This window comes from Gavialis gangeticus, unplaced genomic scaffold (genome assembly GCF_001723915.1).
Source record: "Gavialis gangeticus isolate Ggan-Ray unplaced genomic scaffold, GavGan_comp1, whole genome shotgun sequence".
NCBI classification, from domain to species: domain Eukaryota; kingdom Metazoa; phylum Chordata; order Crocodylia; family Gavialidae; genus Gavialis; species Gavialis gangeticus.
This window is the reverse complement of record NW_017728991.1, coordinates 8,843,355-8,864,591: the sequence shown is the minus strand read 5'-3', so window position 1 is coordinate 8,864,591 and position 21,237 is coordinate 8,843,355. Positions and strand designations below refer to the sequence as shown.

At 42.6% G+C, this 21,237-nt stretch overlaps 1 protein-coding gene across 3 annotated transcripts in view; it reads left to right on the top strand.

Moving 5' to 3' along the window:
• Nucleotides 1-17,874, top strand: part of DGKE (diacylglycerol kinase epsilon) — a 37,778-nt gene extending 19,904 nt beyond the window's left edge. Inside the window, exons 4-12 of one of the 3 annotated variants that reach the window (XM_019517142.1) lie at nucleotides 3,135-3,278; nucleotides 4,369-4,526; nucleotides 4,850-4,901; nucleotides 5,616-5,762; nucleotides 6,033-6,146; nucleotides 7,889-7,960; nucleotides 8,508-8,635; nucleotides 8,943-9,054; nucleotides 9,243-17,874. In XM_019517142.1, the coding sequence (XP_019372687.1) occupies nucleotides 3,135-3,278; nucleotides 4,369-4,526; nucleotides 4,850-4,901; nucleotides 5,616-5,762; nucleotides 6,033-6,146; nucleotides 7,889-7,960; nucleotides 8,508-8,635; nucleotides 8,943-9,054; nucleotides 9,243-9,434 (1,119 nt within the window). In that variant the 3' untranslated portion in view covers nucleotides 9,435-17,874. Of the gene's footprint in view, nucleotides 1-3,134; nucleotides 3,279-4,368; nucleotides 4,527-4,849; nucleotides 4,902-5,615; nucleotides 5,763-6,032; nucleotides 6,147-7,888; nucleotides 7,961-8,507; nucleotides 8,636-8,942; nucleotides 9,055-9,242 lie in introns of those variants that run through there. The other 2 variants (XM_019517150.1, XM_019517159.1) reach the window with 2 other exon arrangements.
• Nucleotides 17,875-21,237: the final 3,363 nt, after the last annotated feature.

Genomic DNA, 21,237 nt, shown 5'->3' with positions numbered 1-21,237 from the left:
CCTGACCAGCGCCACACAGAGGGGGAGCAAGACCTCTCTGGACCTGTTAGTGATGCCCCTGTTGATGCATGACAGGGTGCGGTTGGCTCTGCCTAATGCTTCGTCGCATTGGTGACTCATATTCATCCTGGAGTCAATCATGACTCCAAGATCCCTCTCTGCCCCTGTGCTGCCGGGAGGGGCAGCCCCTAACCTATAACCATAATGCTGGTTCCCTCTCCCCAGGTGCAGCACCCTGCACTTGTCCTTGTTGAACCGCATCCTGTTCAGAACTGCCCACTTCTCCAACCTATCCAGGTCTGCCTGGATGCGGTCCCTGCCTGCCGGTATATTCACTTTACCCCACAGCTTGGTGTCATCACCGCACTTGAACAGGGTGCTCTCCACACCCTCGTCCAGGTCGCTAATGAAGGTGTTGAACAGCACCGGCCCCAGGACTGAGCCCTGGGGGACTCCGCTGCCCACACCCTCCCAGGTCGACATCGATCCGTCCACCACCACCCTCTGGGTGTGCCCCTGGAGCCAGCTTGCCACCCATGTGACTGTGCATTCATCAATGCCGCAGCCCCTCAGCTTGCCCACCAGAATTGGGGGGGGACACTGTGTCGAAGACTTCTGGAAGTCCAATGAGATGATATCGACTTCCTCCTTCACATCTAAGCTCTTTGTTACCTGGTCATAGAAAGAGACCAGGTTAGTCAGGCAGGATCGGCCTGGCACGAACCCATGCTAGTTACCCCTTGTCACGGGGCGGGGACCCCAGAGCGGCCGTGATCTCTCCTGGCGCCCCTGCTATGCTTAGTTGGGCCTCAAATGCACCCTCTATCTCGCCTGCCACGACTTTGATGGTTCTAATAGATTAATGGGAGGCTGCCTTACTTGACCCCTTGGACTCGGTGTCCTTGCCCTTCTGGTCCCTGCTCTTCGCGAATAGGTTCCAGTACCCTAACCCCATGGGTGTCACGTGGCTCCTGCCACCCCAATACCACGCCCCAAGCCTCTCAGGTGTTCCGGACGTTATCGTGTCTCTGCTCTTCCTTACCAGCCCCTTTCAGGCATCTTACTCATATGCCCGCCCTCACCGGGCTCTTTAATTCTATACGCGCCCTCACCGGGTTCTCTAATCCTATACGCGCCCTCACCGGGCTCCTCACTCCCGTGCTCACCCTCACCAGGCTACGGTTGTACGCCCGCCCTCACCAGGCTCCCCCAATCTTGGACTGGCCCTCACCGGGCTATAGTCGTCCACCCTCACTGGGCTCTCTAATCTTATACGTGCCCCCTCCTGGGGCTTCTCCACGTACCCGCCCTCTCCCGGGGCCTCTCTATGTCCTCGCCGTCTCTGGGGCTTCTACTCGCACGCACGCCCTCTCCGGGGCTATTTGCTTGGACACCCCTCCCTAGGGCTCGCCGCAGTGCTCTCGCCCCCCCTGGGGCTCACTGCAGTGCTCTCGCCCCCCCCCCCCCCCCGGGGCTTTGCCTTGCGCTTCCCACGCTCTCGCCCCAACCGCGGCCTGTGCCTCGCGCTTCTTGCGCTCCCCACCCACACTGGGGCCTGTGCTCGTGCTTTCCGCGATCGGGGCTCAGGTGGCCGTAGCCGTACCTGGCCCCCAAGACCCCCTCCTCAGGGTCATACGCCCCACTGGGCTTCTCTGGATACTGCCCACACGGGGCCGGGGTCACAACACCCCCAAATGCAGCGTCGCCTCGGCACCAGACTGTGGTGCCCTCTCTGGCACCCGATTGGTGTGCCCTCTCAGGGCACTAGGAACCCCCACGCTACTGGGGAGCTCCCCTGAGGCCTCCTCCAACCCCTACAGCCTCACCCGGTCCTTCGGCGTAACAATAACAAACAAAGCACAAAGCCATGAGCCAACCGGCTATAACACAAAATAAGCCCCTGGCTGTAACATAACTTCTGCGCCACCCTGTACCAACATGTAGGCGGTCAGGCTGCTCGGGCCTGCTCTGCTCTGCAGCAGAGCTCCGATTGCTCAGGCTGCCAGAGAGGAACTGCCTCTGGCCTCAGCCTTCTGTTTATAAGGGCCAGGCTCTGCCCCCTTCCGGTCAGCTGACCCAATCGGTTGCCTTAGCAACCGCTGGCTGTGCTGCCCTGTTCACTGGCAGCTAAGCCCGAGTTACCATTGCCAGTAACAAGCACCCTAGTGCCTGCTACACCCCTGAACATCACTTCCCCTGCAGGGCTCTCACAAATGTGAGGAACTTGATCTTCAGCTAAGGAAAATTTCATGCAGCTCTTGTATGGAGAAAAGAGTCATCACCTTTCAAACATAGGAGCTGTAAATGTAAGGATATAAGGCATATTTTTTCCATTAGTCTGGTAAGGTGTGATATGTCAGTAATGCATATAGTATCTGCAGCAATCAGTACACTGCTTATTTTTGCCACTAGTCTCTCAATCTCATACCTTCTTGAATTAACAAGGTGGAGCAGTTAGAATGAAAAAATACTTTTAATCTAACGAGTGATCCTCTAATTATTTTGAAATCTGTGTTATTAAGCCTAACTTCACTTGTGAAAATGACAGCACTTGCAGCTGCCAGTTCCCGAGTTGCTGTTTTCACCTTAAACTCAAATGGGATGGCACAGGATACTCTGACGTAACATCGTTTTTCTTGGATTTCCTGACCGAACCTTAATTCTCTTCGTCTGAAGGCTCAAAACACATTCTCGCAATGAACATAGCTGTCATAATTAAGGTCTCTGAAAAAAATTAACACCTAGACACGTTTCATAGAATACATTTGTTTTCACATCTCTGTTGTAATAAGACCCCACTTTATTTTTATTTTATTAAACTTGACTTTTATAAATGTGAAAGATTAAAATGAGTGAATGTAAACACACTTTACTTGGGACAGAGTTCCACTTGATTTTTAATGTGTGCATTCCCACTGAAGTAACTGGACCTTTCACATGACTATGACAAGTGGGATTTGGTGTCTGAAAGTCAAGACTGGGCTGATCATTTGCCAGTGTTGTGCATTGGGCGCTGAGCTATTCCATTTCAATCCTGATAGGTTTCTTAAAGTGACGTGATTTGATCTCTGAAGTAAATCCAGAAACTTCTTGAAATTTGTGGAACTTCCATTCTTATTTTTGTTCATTCATAGGTTTTTGACCTGAAGAAAATTGCACCTGCGAAAGCACTCCAGCTTTGTACCCTGCTGCCTTGCAATTCTGTTAGGGTCCTTGTCTGCGGTGGGGATGGCACAGTGGGCTGGGTCTTGGATGCAATTGATGAAATGAAGATCAAGGTATTTTGTTTAAAATGAACCTGCTATCTGTGGTGAGGATCTAATTTCTGTAGTTGAGCAAGTGTTCAACCCTAATCTCTTATCTAGATACAAGTTGTTCCTGTCTGAGAAAACCGATTGGGAAAGATTCACAGAATTACTTATATGCCCTGAAAGAAACTCTTCATGAAACTCATAAATGGCTGCAAATTGTGAACATTAATTCAGAAGCCCTTCTGCTTAGATGGCGTAGCATATTATATCCACTCTTCCCCTTGTTGTCTAAAGAGAGATTTGATTTTGCTTCGAATCTCTTTATTAATATTGGACTATGATTACTTATTTCTCACCAAACATTTTTAGACTTGAGACATTGTCATTACTTCCATAATCATCAAAAATGATAATGGTGCTAACCTCCATAGTCATCAAAAATGATAATGGTGCTAATGCAGCAATATGACTTCAATAATGCATCTGCTTCTGTTGTCTGGTGTCCCTTTCAAAAGCTGTTTTCACTCTAGTACTGTTTGCTAATAAGGAATGAGGAAAACTGTGTACTGTGGTGTTTCATATTGTTTCTAAAGAGAGCACACACTCAGTTTAAAAGGTTTTAGTAAGAATGTCCAAAAAGACATCAAGAGAGTCTCATGTAGTTGTTGTATTTATGTCTTGGATCCGCTTGCCTTTCTTTCTGTTGCCAAAAGAAAAGAAGGGCCAAGCTCTTGCAGCAACTCAGTGGTACAGTGAAGAAAACAAAACAGAAGTTCCAGCTTCTCTTCCTCCGCTTTAGCTTCTAGATCATAACTGGGCTTGTAGGAAGAGGTCTGATTTGTATTTCTGATCCATGCATTACTACAGTGGATTGCTGCTCTCAAGGGCATGAGGAATTTTCCATATATTTCTTTCCTAGTTTAAAAATTCTTGCCTTTGTGTTTTTCTATCACAAATGATGTCTGCCATGTTTCGGGTACCAGTTGTTCCACTGTAATAATCCATGGAGCAACTTTCCAGTTAACAATACCTGTTTATTATTTAAAGTTTGGGGAATAAAGGAAAGAAGTGGATCCTAAAAAAAACCTCCTAAAATGTGACATTTGTCATCTCCCAGGGACAAGAACGGTATATTCCACAAGTTGCAATTTTACCTCTGGGAACAGGCAACGATCTGTCTAATACGCTGGGCTGGGGAGCAGGTTATGCTGGAGAAATCCCAGTGGAACAAATCTTACGAAATGTCATGGAAGCAGATGGAATTAAACTAGACAGGTGAGCAACACCACATAGAGGTGACTCCCACAGCATTGTGATCAGTTTGGCCTTAGAAGGTAAGGCCGTGTTTGTATAAAGAAACACCAAAAGGACAGCAGTGGGGGGCATGCCAATGTAATTGCTAGAACGACCAGCTAGGGATTGATTGATGGAGAAGTTGCTTTTGAGCTGCCTCTGAATAATCAAGCATCTAGATGTTCTGACATGCACCTGCCTTTTTGATTGCTAATTTTGTACACGATTGTTTCGTGACAGTAGTTTGATGGGTGAGAGCAGTTGAGCTTCTAGTTTGGGGCTAAATAATAGCCTTTCTTTTTCAGGTGGAAGGTTCAGGTGACAAACAAAGGATACTACAATTTAAGAAAACCAAAGGTATGATTTGAAAACTTTAAATGTGGATCCCATAGGATGCCTTTTTGAACTGATTAGGAAATAAAACAATGTGCGTGATGTTTGTTTGTAATGGAAAACTCTCTGTGCTGAGTATCACAAAAGGCACCTTTTATTTTCTTCTGCTATGTTATGTTAGAAAATTGGAGCGAAGCTTTTGAGATAATGGTGCTGAAGCACTGAAAACAACAGGCAGCTGCAATAAACCAAACATAGGACTGAAGTTACTAGATAATAATCTTAAAGTAACAGGGATCATTATCAAAACTGAGGGAGGTTGAAAATGATGTGTTCTCCCTTCAAAACGTTTGAGGTGGGGAAAAAGCCAACAATTCTGTGTGTGGAAAAGATGAGCAGATCTGTGTTAAAGTGAATACTTACATGAGAGCAATTTGCTCTCATCTTCCTTAACACATCTGTGATTCACTTAGCAGTGTTCCTCCTGATTCCCACTTACTTTTGCAAGAAAAGAACAGGGCCACCATCTTCTGAGTGTTAGTATATGATTTGAGTGAGATGAAATGCCTCTCATATAGTGTGCATAGTGTATGAAACCTCTGAATTGTACATCTCTCAAAGGGTATAGTACCATCAGAAGGAAAAGGGTAGGATCCATTAAAGGTAACACGGGATTTAGTTTCTTTGCTAGATGTTTGCCAGTCTAAGAAGCTTTGTTTTATTTTTTTAAATGCTAAGGGAACACCATTAGTGCCAAGGGAAATATTTTCCAAAATAGAAGGCTTTGAAAGTGATCTCTGGGATTTCCTGCTCTCTGAGGAAGTCAAAGCTGGAGGTTGCTCAGAAGTGTGTGCAAACTTCCTGGATCCAGCAATAATTTCAGTGGTAACTGTATTAAGTGCACAGAACCAGTGAAAACCTTTGGCTATTTTAATTTCATAGTACTCTGTTCTTTCTGTGGCAGGGATTCGCTTTCACCTGTCAGAGGCTTCCACTGAAGCACCTGTGTATCTGAGAACAGACATCTCTTAATTATTTCTCAACCAACTGAAAATTATTATCTGTTCCTTCTGTTTGCATGCTAGTTACTTCTTGAATTCCACATTACCAGGGTTTTATCTCTCCATGATCTTAACCAGAACTCTTGTCCTACAGGTGTTCACAATGAACAACTATTTTTCTGTAGGACCTGATGCACTCATGGCATTAAACTTCCACGCACATCGTGAGAAGACTCCATCTCTGTTTTCCAGCAGAATTATTAATAAGGTGTGTTTAGTAAAATAACATTTCTGCTTTTCACCATGGATAAAGCCAAAATTATTTCCATTTTCTTTGGCATCCTTTAATCCAGGGGTAAGCAAAACGCGGCCTGCCAGGCCATTCTATCGGGCCTGCGGGGCCCCTAAAGAATTTAGAAAATTAATATTTATCTGCCCCTCATTGCCTATCATGTGGCCCTCAATGGCTTGCCAAAATTCAGTAAGCGGCCCTCTGCCCGAAATAATTTCCTGCCCCTGCTTTAATCTCAAGGCTATTAAATCACTTCCATTAATTTATGCAAGTATGTAATTATCAGCTGATTTATATAACTGTGCCAGATGAAACAGAATTTTAAAAAATACCTGAAAGTTTTGTAACATTGAACCACAAAAAAGATAAACATCTTGTTTCTGGATGGAAGTCTAACCATTTGCTGTAATATAGGGCCTCATATTCTTACAGTGTTGGCATTTTGTTACTAAATACCACGGCTGTGCCAGCTAGCATGATGTCAAAACTTACAAGAAAGAGATCAGGCTAATGACTTGTTGTAGTCAAGTCAGAGACCTGAATCTGAGTTTCGTCTTCATTGTTCCACTGGGGTGTAGGGTCTGTACCTCTTGGGCAGGATGAAGGCAGGGTAAGATGACACCTTATGCATCCCTGAAAGAGTTGATCTGTGAGTTTTTGTAGGCTACAGCCTATTTCATCAGGATGTTCAGTCACTTAAGACAGTATGTGTCTTGAGGTCCTGATCAGTTATGCAGACCTGTTGTCTCCCCAGTTTCCCTCCCTATGCCAACACATTTTAGAAGAAGTCCACCCCATAGCTCTTGAGGAGCTGCTTTCAGGAGCAGCATATACTGGATCAGACATATACTGGATCAACCTTTTTAAACTTGCAGTACCCTTGGATAGACTCATCGCACCCCCAGAAGATTCCAGCTGTTCGTTTTCATTCCTCTTTTTTGACTACAGAAAAATACTAGAGCAGATTTGCTGTTGCAGAGAACTCAGAAAGACCACGATTATGGATTCCTATTTGAAATCTCTGAGCATTTTTACATGCGTTTCCAGACATGACACCAGGCACTTCAATTAGCAAGCTGCGCTAATTAAAAGTGCCCATGTGCAAGAGCATCGCCGCGCATTCCTGAGTTGAATAAATGGCAGCAGGGTCCCTTGAGCTAAAGCTCATCGGACGAGTTTTAGTTCAAAGCGTGCCACTGCCATTTTGTCAACGTGGAGGCACACAACAATGCTGATGCATGTGACGTGCAAGGCTGCCGGAGTGTGTCTCAATTTCCATGCTCCGACGCGCTGGATTTGCAGTACATCGGAGCAGGCTGCCCGCATGTGTGTAGGAGCCCTCTGGGTTTATTTTGCGAGCTATGTTTGTACACCTAACTAGCATTGTGTGGTACCCCATGGCACCCATGAGAAGGTCTCAAGTCAGTCTGAGTGCTGTGGCACCCTTGTTGAGAATTACTGTTCTAATGGCTTTGGCTGCCAACTGTTTTTGAGTGCAGAGTTGTGACCCCTGTCCAGTTTTGTTTTAAAAGGAAAAAACCTCTTAATTGGTCATGGTGCAGTGTTCGTGTAGACCTCCTGTAAAGAAATCTTCAAAAGTAATATGCAAATATCTTGTGTTATATAATTTCAGAGAAAGCTCTTAACAAGTTTCATTAAACTACTGTCATCTCTCTCCTTATCTTTAATTCTGGTTTTTTTCCTCCTCCTTTTTTTAGGCTGTATATTTTTTCTATGGAACCAAAGATTGCTTAATACAGGAATGCAAAGATCTTAACAAAAAGGTTGAGGTAAGGTAGCTACTTCATCTCTTAATTACACATCTTCCTCAAGGCAGAAGCACCTCAGATGGAAAAGACCTAGCAGCATTCTTATTTTTAAGAAAAAGTGTAGCCGAACTAGAAGTTTAGAATATGAGCTATAGAGGCCAAAGTGTTTCCAGTAGAGGTGGGAAGCTTTAATGCCAGTTGATAATGTGTTCTGGACACCCAGGTACAAGAAAGTTGAATTAAAGCTGGGGCAGAGACAGAGAAGGATTATTAGTATGAGCAGGAGAATGGGAAAGCTACTTACAAATAGAGAATGAAAAGAGACTTGGAATTGAAGAGGTAGGATTCTGTGATGTTTGCCTAGGATGATAGGGTCTGGTTTCCATAACCCAGGATAACCCTCCCAGTCTAGTGTACTTTTTGCTATTTAGAGCTTACTACACACAATTCAGGGATAATAAGCAGCTGACCCCAAGCCTATTGAATATATGAATGATTTCATTGGCCCCTGGATGAGGCTTTTACTACCCACAGTAATTTACTAACTGTCTGTTGTGTATCTTTAAAGCTAGAGTTGGATGGCGAGAGAATCAGTCTGCCAAATTTGGAAGGTATCATTGTCCTCAATATCGGATATTGGGGAGGAGGCTGCAGGCTCTGGGAAGGAATGGGTGATGAGCCTTACCCCCTAGCAAGGTACGTAATGCATCAGTGATTCATGTATACATTCCAATACAATGTAAGGGCCCTGCCCAATTAATCTTTCTTACTTTTGCAGCCCCATGTAAATCTATTGATGGATTGCTCATAGACTTTAGGAGGAATAGTAAGATTTTTATAATGTGTATTGAATTTTGTTCTTCAGGCAGGAAATGCAGAGCTTTAAGCGTGTATATATTGCAGCATTCACCTTCTTCATACTTTTATGTCTTAATATAAGGACTACATGCAGTTCAGACAGATTGATTTTTTTGATACGCATACGTGTCTTTCTAACTTACAGGCATGATGATGGATTGCTGGAAGTTGTCGGAGTTCATGGGTCTTTCCACTGTGCACAGATCCAAGTGAAGCTGGCAAACCCTGTTCGTCTAGGACAGGCACATACTGTGAGGGTAGGTTGTATTTAAGATGGTCTTTTCCCTTGGTTATAGGTCCTCTATAGATGTGCATAGTCCATTATACACTAAAATAACACGAGACTGCAACCTTGCAGCATCACTACAGAGAAAGTTGTTGTGAATGTGTTTGTGGCTGCAGTGAACTGTTATGATTCTATCTGTCCTCTTTTATTTGGCACTAGCTGATTTTGAAGAGTTCAAAGATGCCAATGCAGGTGGATGGAGAGCCGTGGGCTCAGGGGCCCTGCACTGTTACCATAACTCATAAGACACATGCACTGATGTTGTATCACTCAAGCGAACAATCAGATGATGATGCCTCCAGCGTGTCTGAGCAGGAGCACATGAGGGAACAGACGGATGAAGACATATAGGGACTGCAGAATTCAGCGTGTGTTACTAAAATCAATTTTAATGGAAATGCATAATTAGCTCTGTATTAAATATTCTATCTCAATAACAATACCTTTTCGATGCAGTAAGGTATATTCTTGTGACTGGCAAAGGGATAAAAAAAAGCCATGCTTTCACTTTATTCATGAAAACGGTACCTTGCTTTCATGTATATTTCCCCATGATTTACACTGATGGTTCTTACAGCTAAATGTAGTTTAGTATGTCTTGAGAATATGATTTTCTCTTTTTTTAAAATAAGCAGTGTGTGCTACTCCGACTTGAAAAAGACTTATTTGAGGAACACGTGAAAGAAATAGCAAAGCAGGGCTTTGAATAATGGAGCTGTCATTTTAACAGGATCATTTCTTTGGTGGTGATTGGCAACGTTTTAAAAACATATATTTTTGGAGGTAATAGAATTTGCCTCAACGTTATCTGAAAGTAGCCAAGAGGGAAATCATTTTGTCTACCACCTTGGTAATGAATATGGAGATCTAGGCCAAGGTGAACAAATCAGGATCTATAACTTGCGTATGTGAGAGTAGATTCAGGGAAAATATATTGATAGCTAAAACAACTCAAGAACCTTTATAAACCTTTGGCCAGATCCTTGCTTCAACCATTAGGTATCCAAATGGCACTTACATATCTAAATGAAATCCTGTTCCACTCTGCTCGAGTCCCTGAAAAACCATTAACACATTTACTTTTGTAACTTATTGCTTAGCTTTTGCATTAACGCTTTTTCAAGGACCTGAGAAAGATTGGTTAGAATTACTCTCAAATGCCTTGGTATCATTTATATGCCTAATAGGTAGAATAAGTTCCAGCCCTTTGTTTCCTGATGGTATCATAAAAGGTAAAACATGATTTGCATGATCACGTATGGCCATGCCTGATGTACATATTCTGAATGTTTAACAGGACATGTGAATGTTTTGTTTAGGTAGCCATCAAAATTGTCTCAAAGCAAATACTGACATAAAGGGAGCTTCTCAGGTTACGTAGTCATCCTGGTCAATAGAAGTCATTATCTGCTGTTTTGTTAGTGAGTACCGAAAGCTGACAAAAGCCAGGAGTTTCATGGTAAAACTAAACCTGTGGAAGCCCATTTATAAAAGACTCTGTCCTGAGAGCAAGTGATTTTATGCTGAATGTGCACTGTATAGTTAAGCACAGTGAGAAAAATTAACAGATGAGTCTTGGTCTCAGCACTGAATTTTCTTGTTGCTTTTGTCAATTTTGAGCCTTGGTCTTGACACTGAATTTTCTTTTGTTATTCGTAAGCCAGAGTCTCCCCAAGTGACTTTCCTTTTATTTCGTTGATATTGCATTGAAGGGACACTGCTAAGTACACTAAGCTGTACACTTAGGTTTTGTAAAATAAAATGGTTACAAAAAACTAAAAAACCCCACTTTTAATAAGATTAAATAAACTATGAAAACTATTTATTTTTACTTTGCTTTAGCACTTTCCTACAGGTTGGGAAGTGAAACACCACAACACTGTCTCGGTGCATGAGAACAGGAGGTAAAACTAACCTCTTGGGGTTTATTTTTCTATAATGCATGCAATGGAAAAACAAGTGTGGTATATGTGGTAAAAAATTACTCTTATATACTCTTCCACTTTTATTCATAAATGGAATGGAGAAAAATATTTTTAACTTGATGGTGTCCCTTCTAAAAAGTTGACTGGATAGAGTCTAACTACTACTGACCATCAGCAAGTGGATTGTATATGTGATTAGACTATAATTAATTGTAAATGTGTAAATGTCACATTCCATAGCTTTGTATGCCTAATTTCATTTGTACGTAAGAGCACTGTGAGTCATGGAAAACGTATAAAAAGTAGAAAAGAATTATAAAAATACCCAAAGCAACAAAACCATATTACAGATAAATCCATTGTCATCTTAGTTAAAAATAGGTTTAGCTTGTACCTGCTAAATAACTTACAAGCTAAATAATTTCAAAGCAACAAATTTCCATTTTTATTTTTTTATATTCAAGTAACTTATAATGATCCACTTTTTTTAACATTTATTTAAGTGTTATGCTCTGAGCCTTTTGTATTTGTGTTTACAAACAGGTTGCAAACCTCTTGAAAAGCTTGGTGTATACTTTGAAAGAAGCTGTCTCAGTAAGACAGTTATGCTGATACTTGATCTAAACTTACATTGGGAAGAGGTGCTTAAAGCTGATCTGGAAATTGCCCCAAAACGTAGATACTCAAAGGTCACAAAATTGCTTACAGGGTCAGAAGCAAGAATCCCGGTCCCCCTCCCTCCTCTGCTTAATACAAAATCTATTACATGTTGCTTTGTGATCTAAAGGAAAGGCCAGATCACTGTCCTGTATTTTCTGGGGAGCCACACAGTCAGCAAGCTTTCTCTCTGCTTTTTGTTTTATTTCTTGGTTGGAAGAGCAGAAATGTCACTTCTTTGGTACAAGGCTGTTGGTCAGGGGTTATTTTACATCTCCTGTGGGCTGGCTCCTTCTTCTAACTTTACCTCCTCAAACAGTGCTCAGATTCTGGTCCTAACTGTGTGTAATGCTCTCTGGGCGGTGCAGATCCATGCATCGATAGTTTTGTGTTTGCACAGAGAATGGGTACTGAAGGAAGATCTGACACCTGCTTGGCACTTCTGCAGAGCTGCTTATTGAGATTATGGAAGTGGCCCTGATCATCCCTTAGCTGAAGGGGAGAGTTGTGCTGCACACAGCAGTTCCTGATGGTGGAGAGTAAATTTTAGCTTTTACAGGCTTTGAAAGCGTTTCCCAAAGCTGTATTTGAGAGCTGGAGAAAAACTGTTTGCCATTGGAACAGTTTATCTCCAGTTCAGGCACACTTTGCTCCTTTTAACTTCAGTGGTCTCTCGTTGTCATCTGTCTGTCAGAGGATTTCTGAAAATGTAATTGTTAACGCTAGAGTTTAAATAGGCCAAGTGACCACATGGACTTTGCTAACATTTCACCCCGTAGCATTTTAACTTTTCTTGTTCTTCCTTTTTTGTTTTAAATATTTTTTTCCAGGTCATCACAAATCCAGAATTAATTCTGCTCTCAGTTACTGCCTGATATAACACTCATTCTGGTCTGACTACAGGGAGTAAATGTCAGTGGTGTATAGCTCCCTGACTCTAATTTTTGTATAAATTATATTAAAACAAAAAGCAGCTGAACGCTTACTGGTAGATGCTAATGTAGTGTTGCATATTCATTATACCTGAGACCTGCTAAAACGTACTTTTAAAGTAAATTTAGAACGTAGCACCTAAAACAATTATTTCTAGTCTGCTGAAATTTCTGATTCTATTAAAAATTGGCACTGAGTTTTGGAAGCATACAAATAATGTAGTATATTGGTTATCCAGAAGAGGGTGCCCTGCTGTTGAAATTCATATCTTCCCATAGCCTAAAGGATTCCGCCACCCTGGGACTGATATAACAGGAGAAGCAGCAGGATGTTGCAGGCTAACAAGTCATGACCACTTGTAATTTCTAATCTATCTTATTGGTCATAATAGAAATGCATAGATGGACAAATACTGAAGTATCAGTGCAACAAGCACTGAAAAGAAACTCGTTCCCAAAAATTCTTCTGCAGCTTCTCCTAGCATAACTAAAGGTTGTGGATAGTGTTTCTGTTACAAATTTGTCTTTTTCAGGGTTCATAACGCACAAGTAAAAACATTTTTGATGGGCTGAAATTTGCCCACACAGCCCAGCTGAGGGGTGAACTTCTTTCTTTCCACTTTTACCTAATTTTATAAAAGTGACTTTGAGCAGTTCCTAAATCAGGGTGAAAAATTATTGGGCTCTGACACACTTTTTTGCAGGACTGTTTAAATGTTTTTGAGCCCTTTTAAAGAAACTTTGCAAGTCCGCTGTTCTGGCTTTTTTTCCCCTTTGAAATAAAATAGCTGGGAGGGTAGCTGCCATTCACGCTCATCCTGTTGTGCAAGGCTTTGATATTTGTACCCAAGCGTGCACTATTGGTAGTGTGCATGCAATATTCTTCAGAAGACTCCTGGAAATTGTCACGTGGTCCAGATTCTCCTTTTTAATGCACTGAGGCTCCTCCTTAAATAGATCGATACTACTTAAAATCACCATTGGATTTGAATGTTATTGTAATCTGCTGCTCTCCTGGATTAAATTCAAGGTTTTTCATCCCCTTTTTAAATTTTAAGACTTTGCAAAACTAAACCAAAGATGGGCGTTTAGCAACATCTCATGTACAGTCACTTTCGCTGCTGTCCCGGCAAACCCAAGGTCATACTCATACTTTTCCCTGGCCTGAGTACTGGGAGCTTCAGTTGGAGATGTAAGGGTGAATGCTTTGGAAGCGCAAGGAAAAATCAATAGAGGACTAAAGGATAGTTTGCACGATAGAGTTGGACCGTGTTTGAACACACTGGAATGAAATTGTTTCTGATGCTGCAATGCTGACAAGTTTGCAGTCAGGGTAAACCAGGGCAGTTTTCGTGCAGCATCACATCCGTGTGCCAAGTTTGTCTTAGCCCAGTGAAATTTAATCCCATTTATTTGACGTTGTGCTGAAGAACCTTTGTTCTTTTTTTCACTAACCACAAAATCGTGGTGGTCCAGTTGCTGTTATCTAGCTTGGTTTTTTGTTTTTTTTTTTTTTTACTATAGTATTCCTACATGATTAAGTCCTTCGGGGTCGTCCCCTCAGAGTTTTCAAACAGCAACAGTGGAAAGAAAAATACGTTTCTTAATAATAAAATATACTTTGGCAGGGCTACTGGGAAACTATTTTTTTTAAATTCACTTTGTCTGAATTTGAAGCTTTTGGTGTCCTTCAAAGTCAGAGCCATTCTGAAGCCAATGGGCACTTTTGTGCTCGTACCTAATTTGTTTCAGTTCTGTTTCCTTATGTGCATAGATCTGTGGCCTGTGCTTGTCAGTTGTAGGCTGCCAGGTGGATTAATGGTAGATTAATGCTCCCTCTAGCAATTTAATGCACTTTTCCTAGAAGCTAGTTGTAGAAAGGTAGGGCCCAGAGGTCACCAGTCCCTCCACCCTGCTTTCTGTTTTGAGGATAGATGCTGTTTGCCCTTCTCCGGTTCTGCGGGACCTTGACACACTCCTCGCGGTCTCAGAGATAATTACCAGTGGTTCAGAGAGTGCTTGGGCTAGCTCCAGAGAGTTTCATCTGCCTCTCACCTCCTCCTATACTTCAGAACAAATGCATTAATGTTTGATAACTGACAAATCTTTTCTTGCCTGTCTTTTTTGAACGAGCTATATATTCTTCTGAACCAGTGCTTCTGTCCATCAGTCTATTCCCCCAAGCCTCTGCAGTGCCAATTAAATTGCAGATTATGTGGTGAGCTAAAACTTTGCATTCTTCTTGCTCATTTCTCATACTCCTGCCATTTGGGTAGCAACGTCTCTGATGTTTGGCAGGCTGCCCCGGTATTCTCCCTCTTGTCTTTTCTATTCCCACTTGCAGCTCTCTGACCAGTTTACCAGCCCCCTTTAAGCCTAGATTAAAACCTTCCTAAGATAGTAAATCATCATCCTAAAATGCTCTCTCCCTTCTCTGTAAGGGGGACCCTTTCTCTTCCGCACGTTCCTTAATGGACATTGTGCAGTGGTCAAGGAAGCCCAAGGGTCAGTGCAGCCGTGCCTTCCCTCCCACTGTATATATCCGGATCCTTGTTCCTTTCCAACATACAAGTTACTGTATTTATCTGGAACAAATACTACCTAAATTGCTGTTCCAGAGCTTCACACAGCATAAAGCATGTTACAATAGATGCTAGCTTCTGTCTTAGACAAAACATTTGATTGTTAAAAGTAAATCTATAATTTAGATAATCTAGTTAGATAACTATAGCCTAGTTAATAAGATGAAAGAGTAAGACATTCATGAAAACCTTGCCTCTATTTAATGGAATGGCGCTCTTTTGACCCCGTTTTATTATCTTGCACATCTGCAGCTCAAAAAAAAGGAATAAACTAGAATGACTGTAGATTTAAATAGAGGTTCCTATAACCACGCTCTTACTACTTTTTGCCCCTACTGAAAGTGAGCTAGCCACATCGCTGCACACCGGGGGGTAACAAAACACCCCTTGTTTGACTCTTAGCTGTGTACCAGCGCTTACACGGTCCATATTTCAGCCATTTGTTTAGGGCCCTGTCCTGAAAGCATTGTAGGCGCCACATCCCTGTTTAGTTCAAGGAGTACACAAAATATTCCACATATGAAGGACTTGGATCCTTTCAGCTGGAGTGAATCAACGTTGTTTAAATGAACTCAGTGTTTTTACGCTGACTTAACCCAGCTGTGGATGTGGTCATTAATGCTTTAAAACAGGGGTGTCAGTCTCACACATGCCTCCAAACCAGATCCAGGGTCACATCTGGACCCAGCATCAGTGCTGGGTGATGAGCAACATGGGGCTTAGCACAGCTGTCATTCCTTCCCTCCGTGCTTCCCCACCAGTGCCGACATGCACACCCATACGGGCCCCGTAGCTGGGACGGGAGCGGCTCACTCCACCCCTGCTGCTAGAACAAACTGGCCTTGCTGGGAGCTCTGCAGGCAGATGTAGCCTGCGGGTTGCAGCCAGTGTGACAGCCCGGCTCTAAAACCCTGAATACACTCATGGTTTGAAAACTATCGCTGGCTTTTCTTTGACTATTGCCATGTATGTGTGCCCTCATTCTTTACCACAATCTTTGTTTTCAAACTCAGTTGTTAAATTCTGAAATGAACAATGTGCATCTGACAGAAAACTGGTTATTGTACTGAATTTTCTTATCAGCGAAAACAGAAGCTAGCACTGTAAGTATTACAATCTGGGTCTTCAAAGTTTACATCCCTCGTTAGCCATGTGTCCACTATCAGCTCTTGTAACTGTTCGAGTACCTCGAGCCATTTACTCTTTATAGGATTTTTTTATAGTAAAACAGAATGATTTTTTTATTTTTGTAGTTTATACCTTCAATATGTATAGTAGTTATTTCTATTCAACCACTAATATTCTGAATATTGTAAAAATGTGAAGCTCAAGAGCGGTAACAAAGTTAGTTGTAGTCGTTTAACTATTACTTATGAAAAAAGAAATACCAGCATGTCAGAGGTTTTAAAAAAAATGCCTGTTCTTTAGTGTGGAAGTGTTTTGATGTTGTGATATGGTTTTTATCACCTGTGTGTATGCAGGGTCCAAGAAAAAATGGAGCTTTTTACAAATCTAAATAGTGGGTCAAGCTGTGGACTTTTGTAGCATTTTAGGATTCTTTTCAACCAGAAAAAAATGATGGTTGTGGGTGTTCACTGACTTTTCCCATAATGGGTTGATGCTGGGAGCATCAGTATCTTCCTACACTGCTGCCTTCTGTTGCATATTAAGACAGCAGAGTTTTGAAGAGTGCTCACAAATGAACACGTGCTGTTTTCCTCACCACCAGCTCCCCTTCATCCTCCTCACCCCAAAAGAAAAGACTTAACTGCAGCTGTAAATGGCAGTCTTAATTTGCAAAGGAATTAACTAGCCAGCTTGACATTGCATCTCCAGAGTACCTTTTTAAAAAGGCATTAGATGCATTTATATCATCTTGAGCTTCAAGAAATGCCATCTGACCCTGAATTAGTATGAATCGCTCCTCCGTTTCCAAAAGCAGGGGTAAGCTGAAAGGGGGGGTGTTTACCCAAAGCGATTCACTGTAGAGCTGAGGCTGTCCTGTACTCCCATTGTGCGCACAGAGCGGTGTGATTTGAGCCATTTTATTTTTGCTGGCAAAACTTCCTGCTTTTTTACCTTCTCTTTGGACATGATCTTGGTATACTCCTTAAGCAGGTGATGGCCCCACTGACTTGAATGGAGAAGTTTATTGCCTCGGGAGCACGCGTTTGGTCTCTGTGGTAGTCTAGCGACAAGATGAATAAATTATTATGTGTAACGGTTGTGTATTATGATGATGATGATTAAAAAAAACCAACTTGAGCCAGGTTCTGTCCTTAAATGTAACTTCAGTGAAGTCAACAGGACTCTGCTGGTTTCAGTGGACTTGCTCCGGACGGGCATCACTGTGACCGAGAGCTGAATTTGCCGGCAATCAGGTTTGTCATCTCCCACTTTGTTTCATGACTTAGAGAAACTCAGAGGTAGGGTAAGATGCCTCCCAAGAGGCTGTTTGCTTCATACGCCTCAGACCTTTGCAAATAAAAACTTCTCCCCTCCTTGACTCAGTTTCCTAAAGCAGCTTTCTGTTGTCTTGTTCTGTATTTGTTGTACTTTTCTGTGTGAATGGACTGAAGAAAATGGGCGTGAATTTAAAGCATTTGAACCCATTTCACTTGGTTTGTACATTGTTGGCTTCACCAAACTGAATATCAGCTTGCAAAATCTGTAATAAACTAGTGAAATTATTTGACATCTGACTGTCAGTGTACTTTTTTAACTTATTTGGCAAATGCTTACGAGGCCTCCTTCTTAACAAAACCCAAGGATGAGGTCCCAAGGAGTTCGCCAGAAAGACACGTGCCTCCAAATTCAACTACACGGGCCACATAGACATTTGGTGACGGGCTGATCGTAGGAGGACAGAAGAGCTCTCGATTGTACAAACGTATATATGTTACAGCAGCTGCCTGAGCACAGACCTGCTCTTTGACTTGCTCTCCCTCTACCAGTTTTTTGTAGAAATTCATGGCTTGCTTACCCTGCGTTCTTCCTTGTTTAATTGAGCTTGCTGAAAAGCGGTGTTGGTTTTCCTGTAGTGTTTTTCTCCAGGTAAGACGGTGATGCCTAAAACTGCAGAGACGAAAGAAGAAAGAGCCTGTGTTTTCCTTTGGGTATTTGTACATCCTTGAAGTGAAGAACATTTGATCTACATATCTGGTAAGGCTAACGAACTACAGCTTGACCCTGCCCCCTATCCCTGTCCATAGGCACACCCAACCAATCTTCCTGCAACCTCTAACTGAAATGTTTGTTCATTGCACGGCAGCCCTAAATGTAGCAGATCTGATCTCATCAAAATTGCCTCTGTAGCATCACCTGTTGCCTGCCTCATTTAATGGGGGAACAGGGAATCGCACGAGGGTGCAAAGGTCACGCTTGCACCTACTGTCTCTCCCCCCAACCACAAAAAACATTCTCTTAGTTTTGCCAAATAGAGTTCAGAATCAGGTCCGTCCTTTTCATTATGTCCTGCACTTTAAGTCGCCTTTCATCAGAGGATCTCTGAGCTCTTTGTGGAGTCGTGTTAATTCTTAGGTAATGCTGCTGAAGTTAATGATTTTTACTGGAAAGGCAGGATCTTTAAAGCACATGGCACTGGGAGTTGGATTTACCCTATGGATGATCTTGGAAATAAACAGAAGGTTGTCACTGGGGGTCCACCGTCCCCCAGAAAGCAATTTCTCAAAATCTGTGTGTTGGTTTTGTTTTTTGCACAACCAGACAGCCACAGACTTGGTTCCCCACAGTCACAAAGTGAGTTGGTAGCGATCAGAGTGAGACCCAGACCTAGGTCTTGCTCCTAGGTAATTGCTCAGACAGTTGTAACTTATTTTAAGAAGATTAAAATACCATGGGAGGTCAAAAGGCAAAGGCTGCAAGCGCAATCCCTTTTAGGCTAACTTTGTTACAAACCATACTGGGTTTATGTGGCATTTCTCATAAAAGAATATTTTGTAAAGAGCTGATGGTTTGATGTGTTTTATTCAGTAACCAAGAATAGAAAGAAATACTTGTTTTGTGCAACAGTTCAGAAAAGACTGGCTGTACAGTATTTTCTAAAGGGACAAAACTATATTTTTACTGCTTTTAAGAGGTCATTTCTTTTGGTATTTCACACAGGGGTAATGTTGGGTGTGTGGCTTTTTATAGGTTGCTTTTATTCAGAAAAACTCCAGGTTTTGAACAGTGGTAAAGCTAAAGTGACACTTGTAATCACTGTTTTTAATATACCAATACACTGAGAGAATATGATAAGGGGGGCTAAATTATACCTTTTTTTTAAGTTAATGAAAGCCAGTTTATCCTTAATTTCTTACCTATAAGCAGAAACGGCTAAATACGCAGTGTTTCTAGAGCGTGGAGGTTGCTTTCCAAAGAGTGATCTTTTTCAAATGAAATTTTAAAGCAGCAGTAGTGTAAAATGTCATTTCTTAAGGACACGTGCTAATGAGGAAACATTTTTTGGATTGTTGTTCTTCACCTGTTCCTGAAGTGGTGACCGTCCTGTTGTCTGAGCCCCATATTTGTAAATCCACCCACCAGAACTTGATGCTCCCTTTGTGAGCCAGTGTTAATAGGAAGGTAATGAGCAGACAAATCGGCGAAGTACATAGAAGGCTGCCCACAGAAAGTGAAAGCGGTGGGATGGTGCTGAAGAGGTGCAGAGATCAAGTGGCTCAATGCTTTCTCCTGATGGCAGCAGATGGGTTGCTTTGGGTATGGAGGCCTTTGGGACTCAATGCATGCTCCCATGGGGCCACTTCATCATGGTGTCACTCCTCTCCACGTCTTTTCCTTTCTACCTCCCCAAGCCTCGCAAAAGAGGGAGAGAAGCTGCAGCATCTTAACTCCTATATTATGCCATGAACAAACCTCTTAAAAGACTGTGTGTTGGTGTTTATCCAGGAATTCACATTTGGCAGGCCCTTTCCTTAGAGAGCTTGAAGCTGTTGTTTCACAGAACTGTGGGAACTATGGTTAACGTGGGATCTTGTACTAACATGCCGGCTTTTCTTAGCCTAATATTTTTAGGACCACTTCCATGCAGCCTAGTGCAGTGGACTGCAGTTCTGCCATTGGTAAACGGCCTAAAGATGCACCAGATTTTAGATCCAGCCTGTTGCATACATTGAGGATGACAGCTCTATGTAGATGGAAAATATTGCTAGGGCAGTCTCGGTGCGGTGGAAGCTAATGAATGTGCAAAATTAGGTTTTGGAAAAAAGGTCAAAATGGGAATGCTGGGCTCTTGAGAATCAGGCTGCTTGTTCCTGAGTCTAAATATGATCATAGGAGCTGAACTTTCAGATGCTCGCTTTTAAAAATCTTAACCCAAGCTCTAAGCTTCTCTGTGTGTTTTTGGCTGCAAAGGCGTCTGTTTTGCAATTTAAAATGGGCCAGCGGCAGAAACGTAAAGGCACAAAATATCTGCCCCCGTTTTCTCCTTGCAGCTGTGGACAATGTGAGAATGCTCTGTTAGCAGCAAGGTAACAGATGGTGCAAGAGTCCTGGTGACCATGGGCCCTGTCTTATTGAGAAGGGGGAACAATACCGCGCAGATCTTAGCATGTGCCACCCAACAGAGTCCCCGCACATTGTCGCAGCCCCAGTGCAAAATCCTAATTCCACGCTTAGGAGCGGCAGAAAAGAGCCTCACTCTCTCAAACCTGCAAAAGAGCAGCTCCCCATGTCGCTCATTGAAAATATGGAAAGGGCAATGCATATAGAAATCTAATTATTGGCCGGCGCAGCCCCACTTTTAGCATGATAATCGCAGGGCCCTCCAGCTTTCTTGTGCAGGGACCCCTGAAAGGTAATCATGAAAGCAAAAGTTAAAGCTATTGAATTCCCATCCATCATCCGATGTTTGCTTTGATTATGTTGACACAATTTTTTTTGTTGGCCCCCAAATTGCAGTGAGAAGCTGTTATTAATCACTTTAAAATGTTTTTTTAAGACAAAGGTGGATTGTTTCCCTCGTTAACAGGAAGGGCTGAGAAAGGACACTTGGGCTGATCTGGGGGTGGCTGTAGATCTCCTCCCCCCCCCCCCC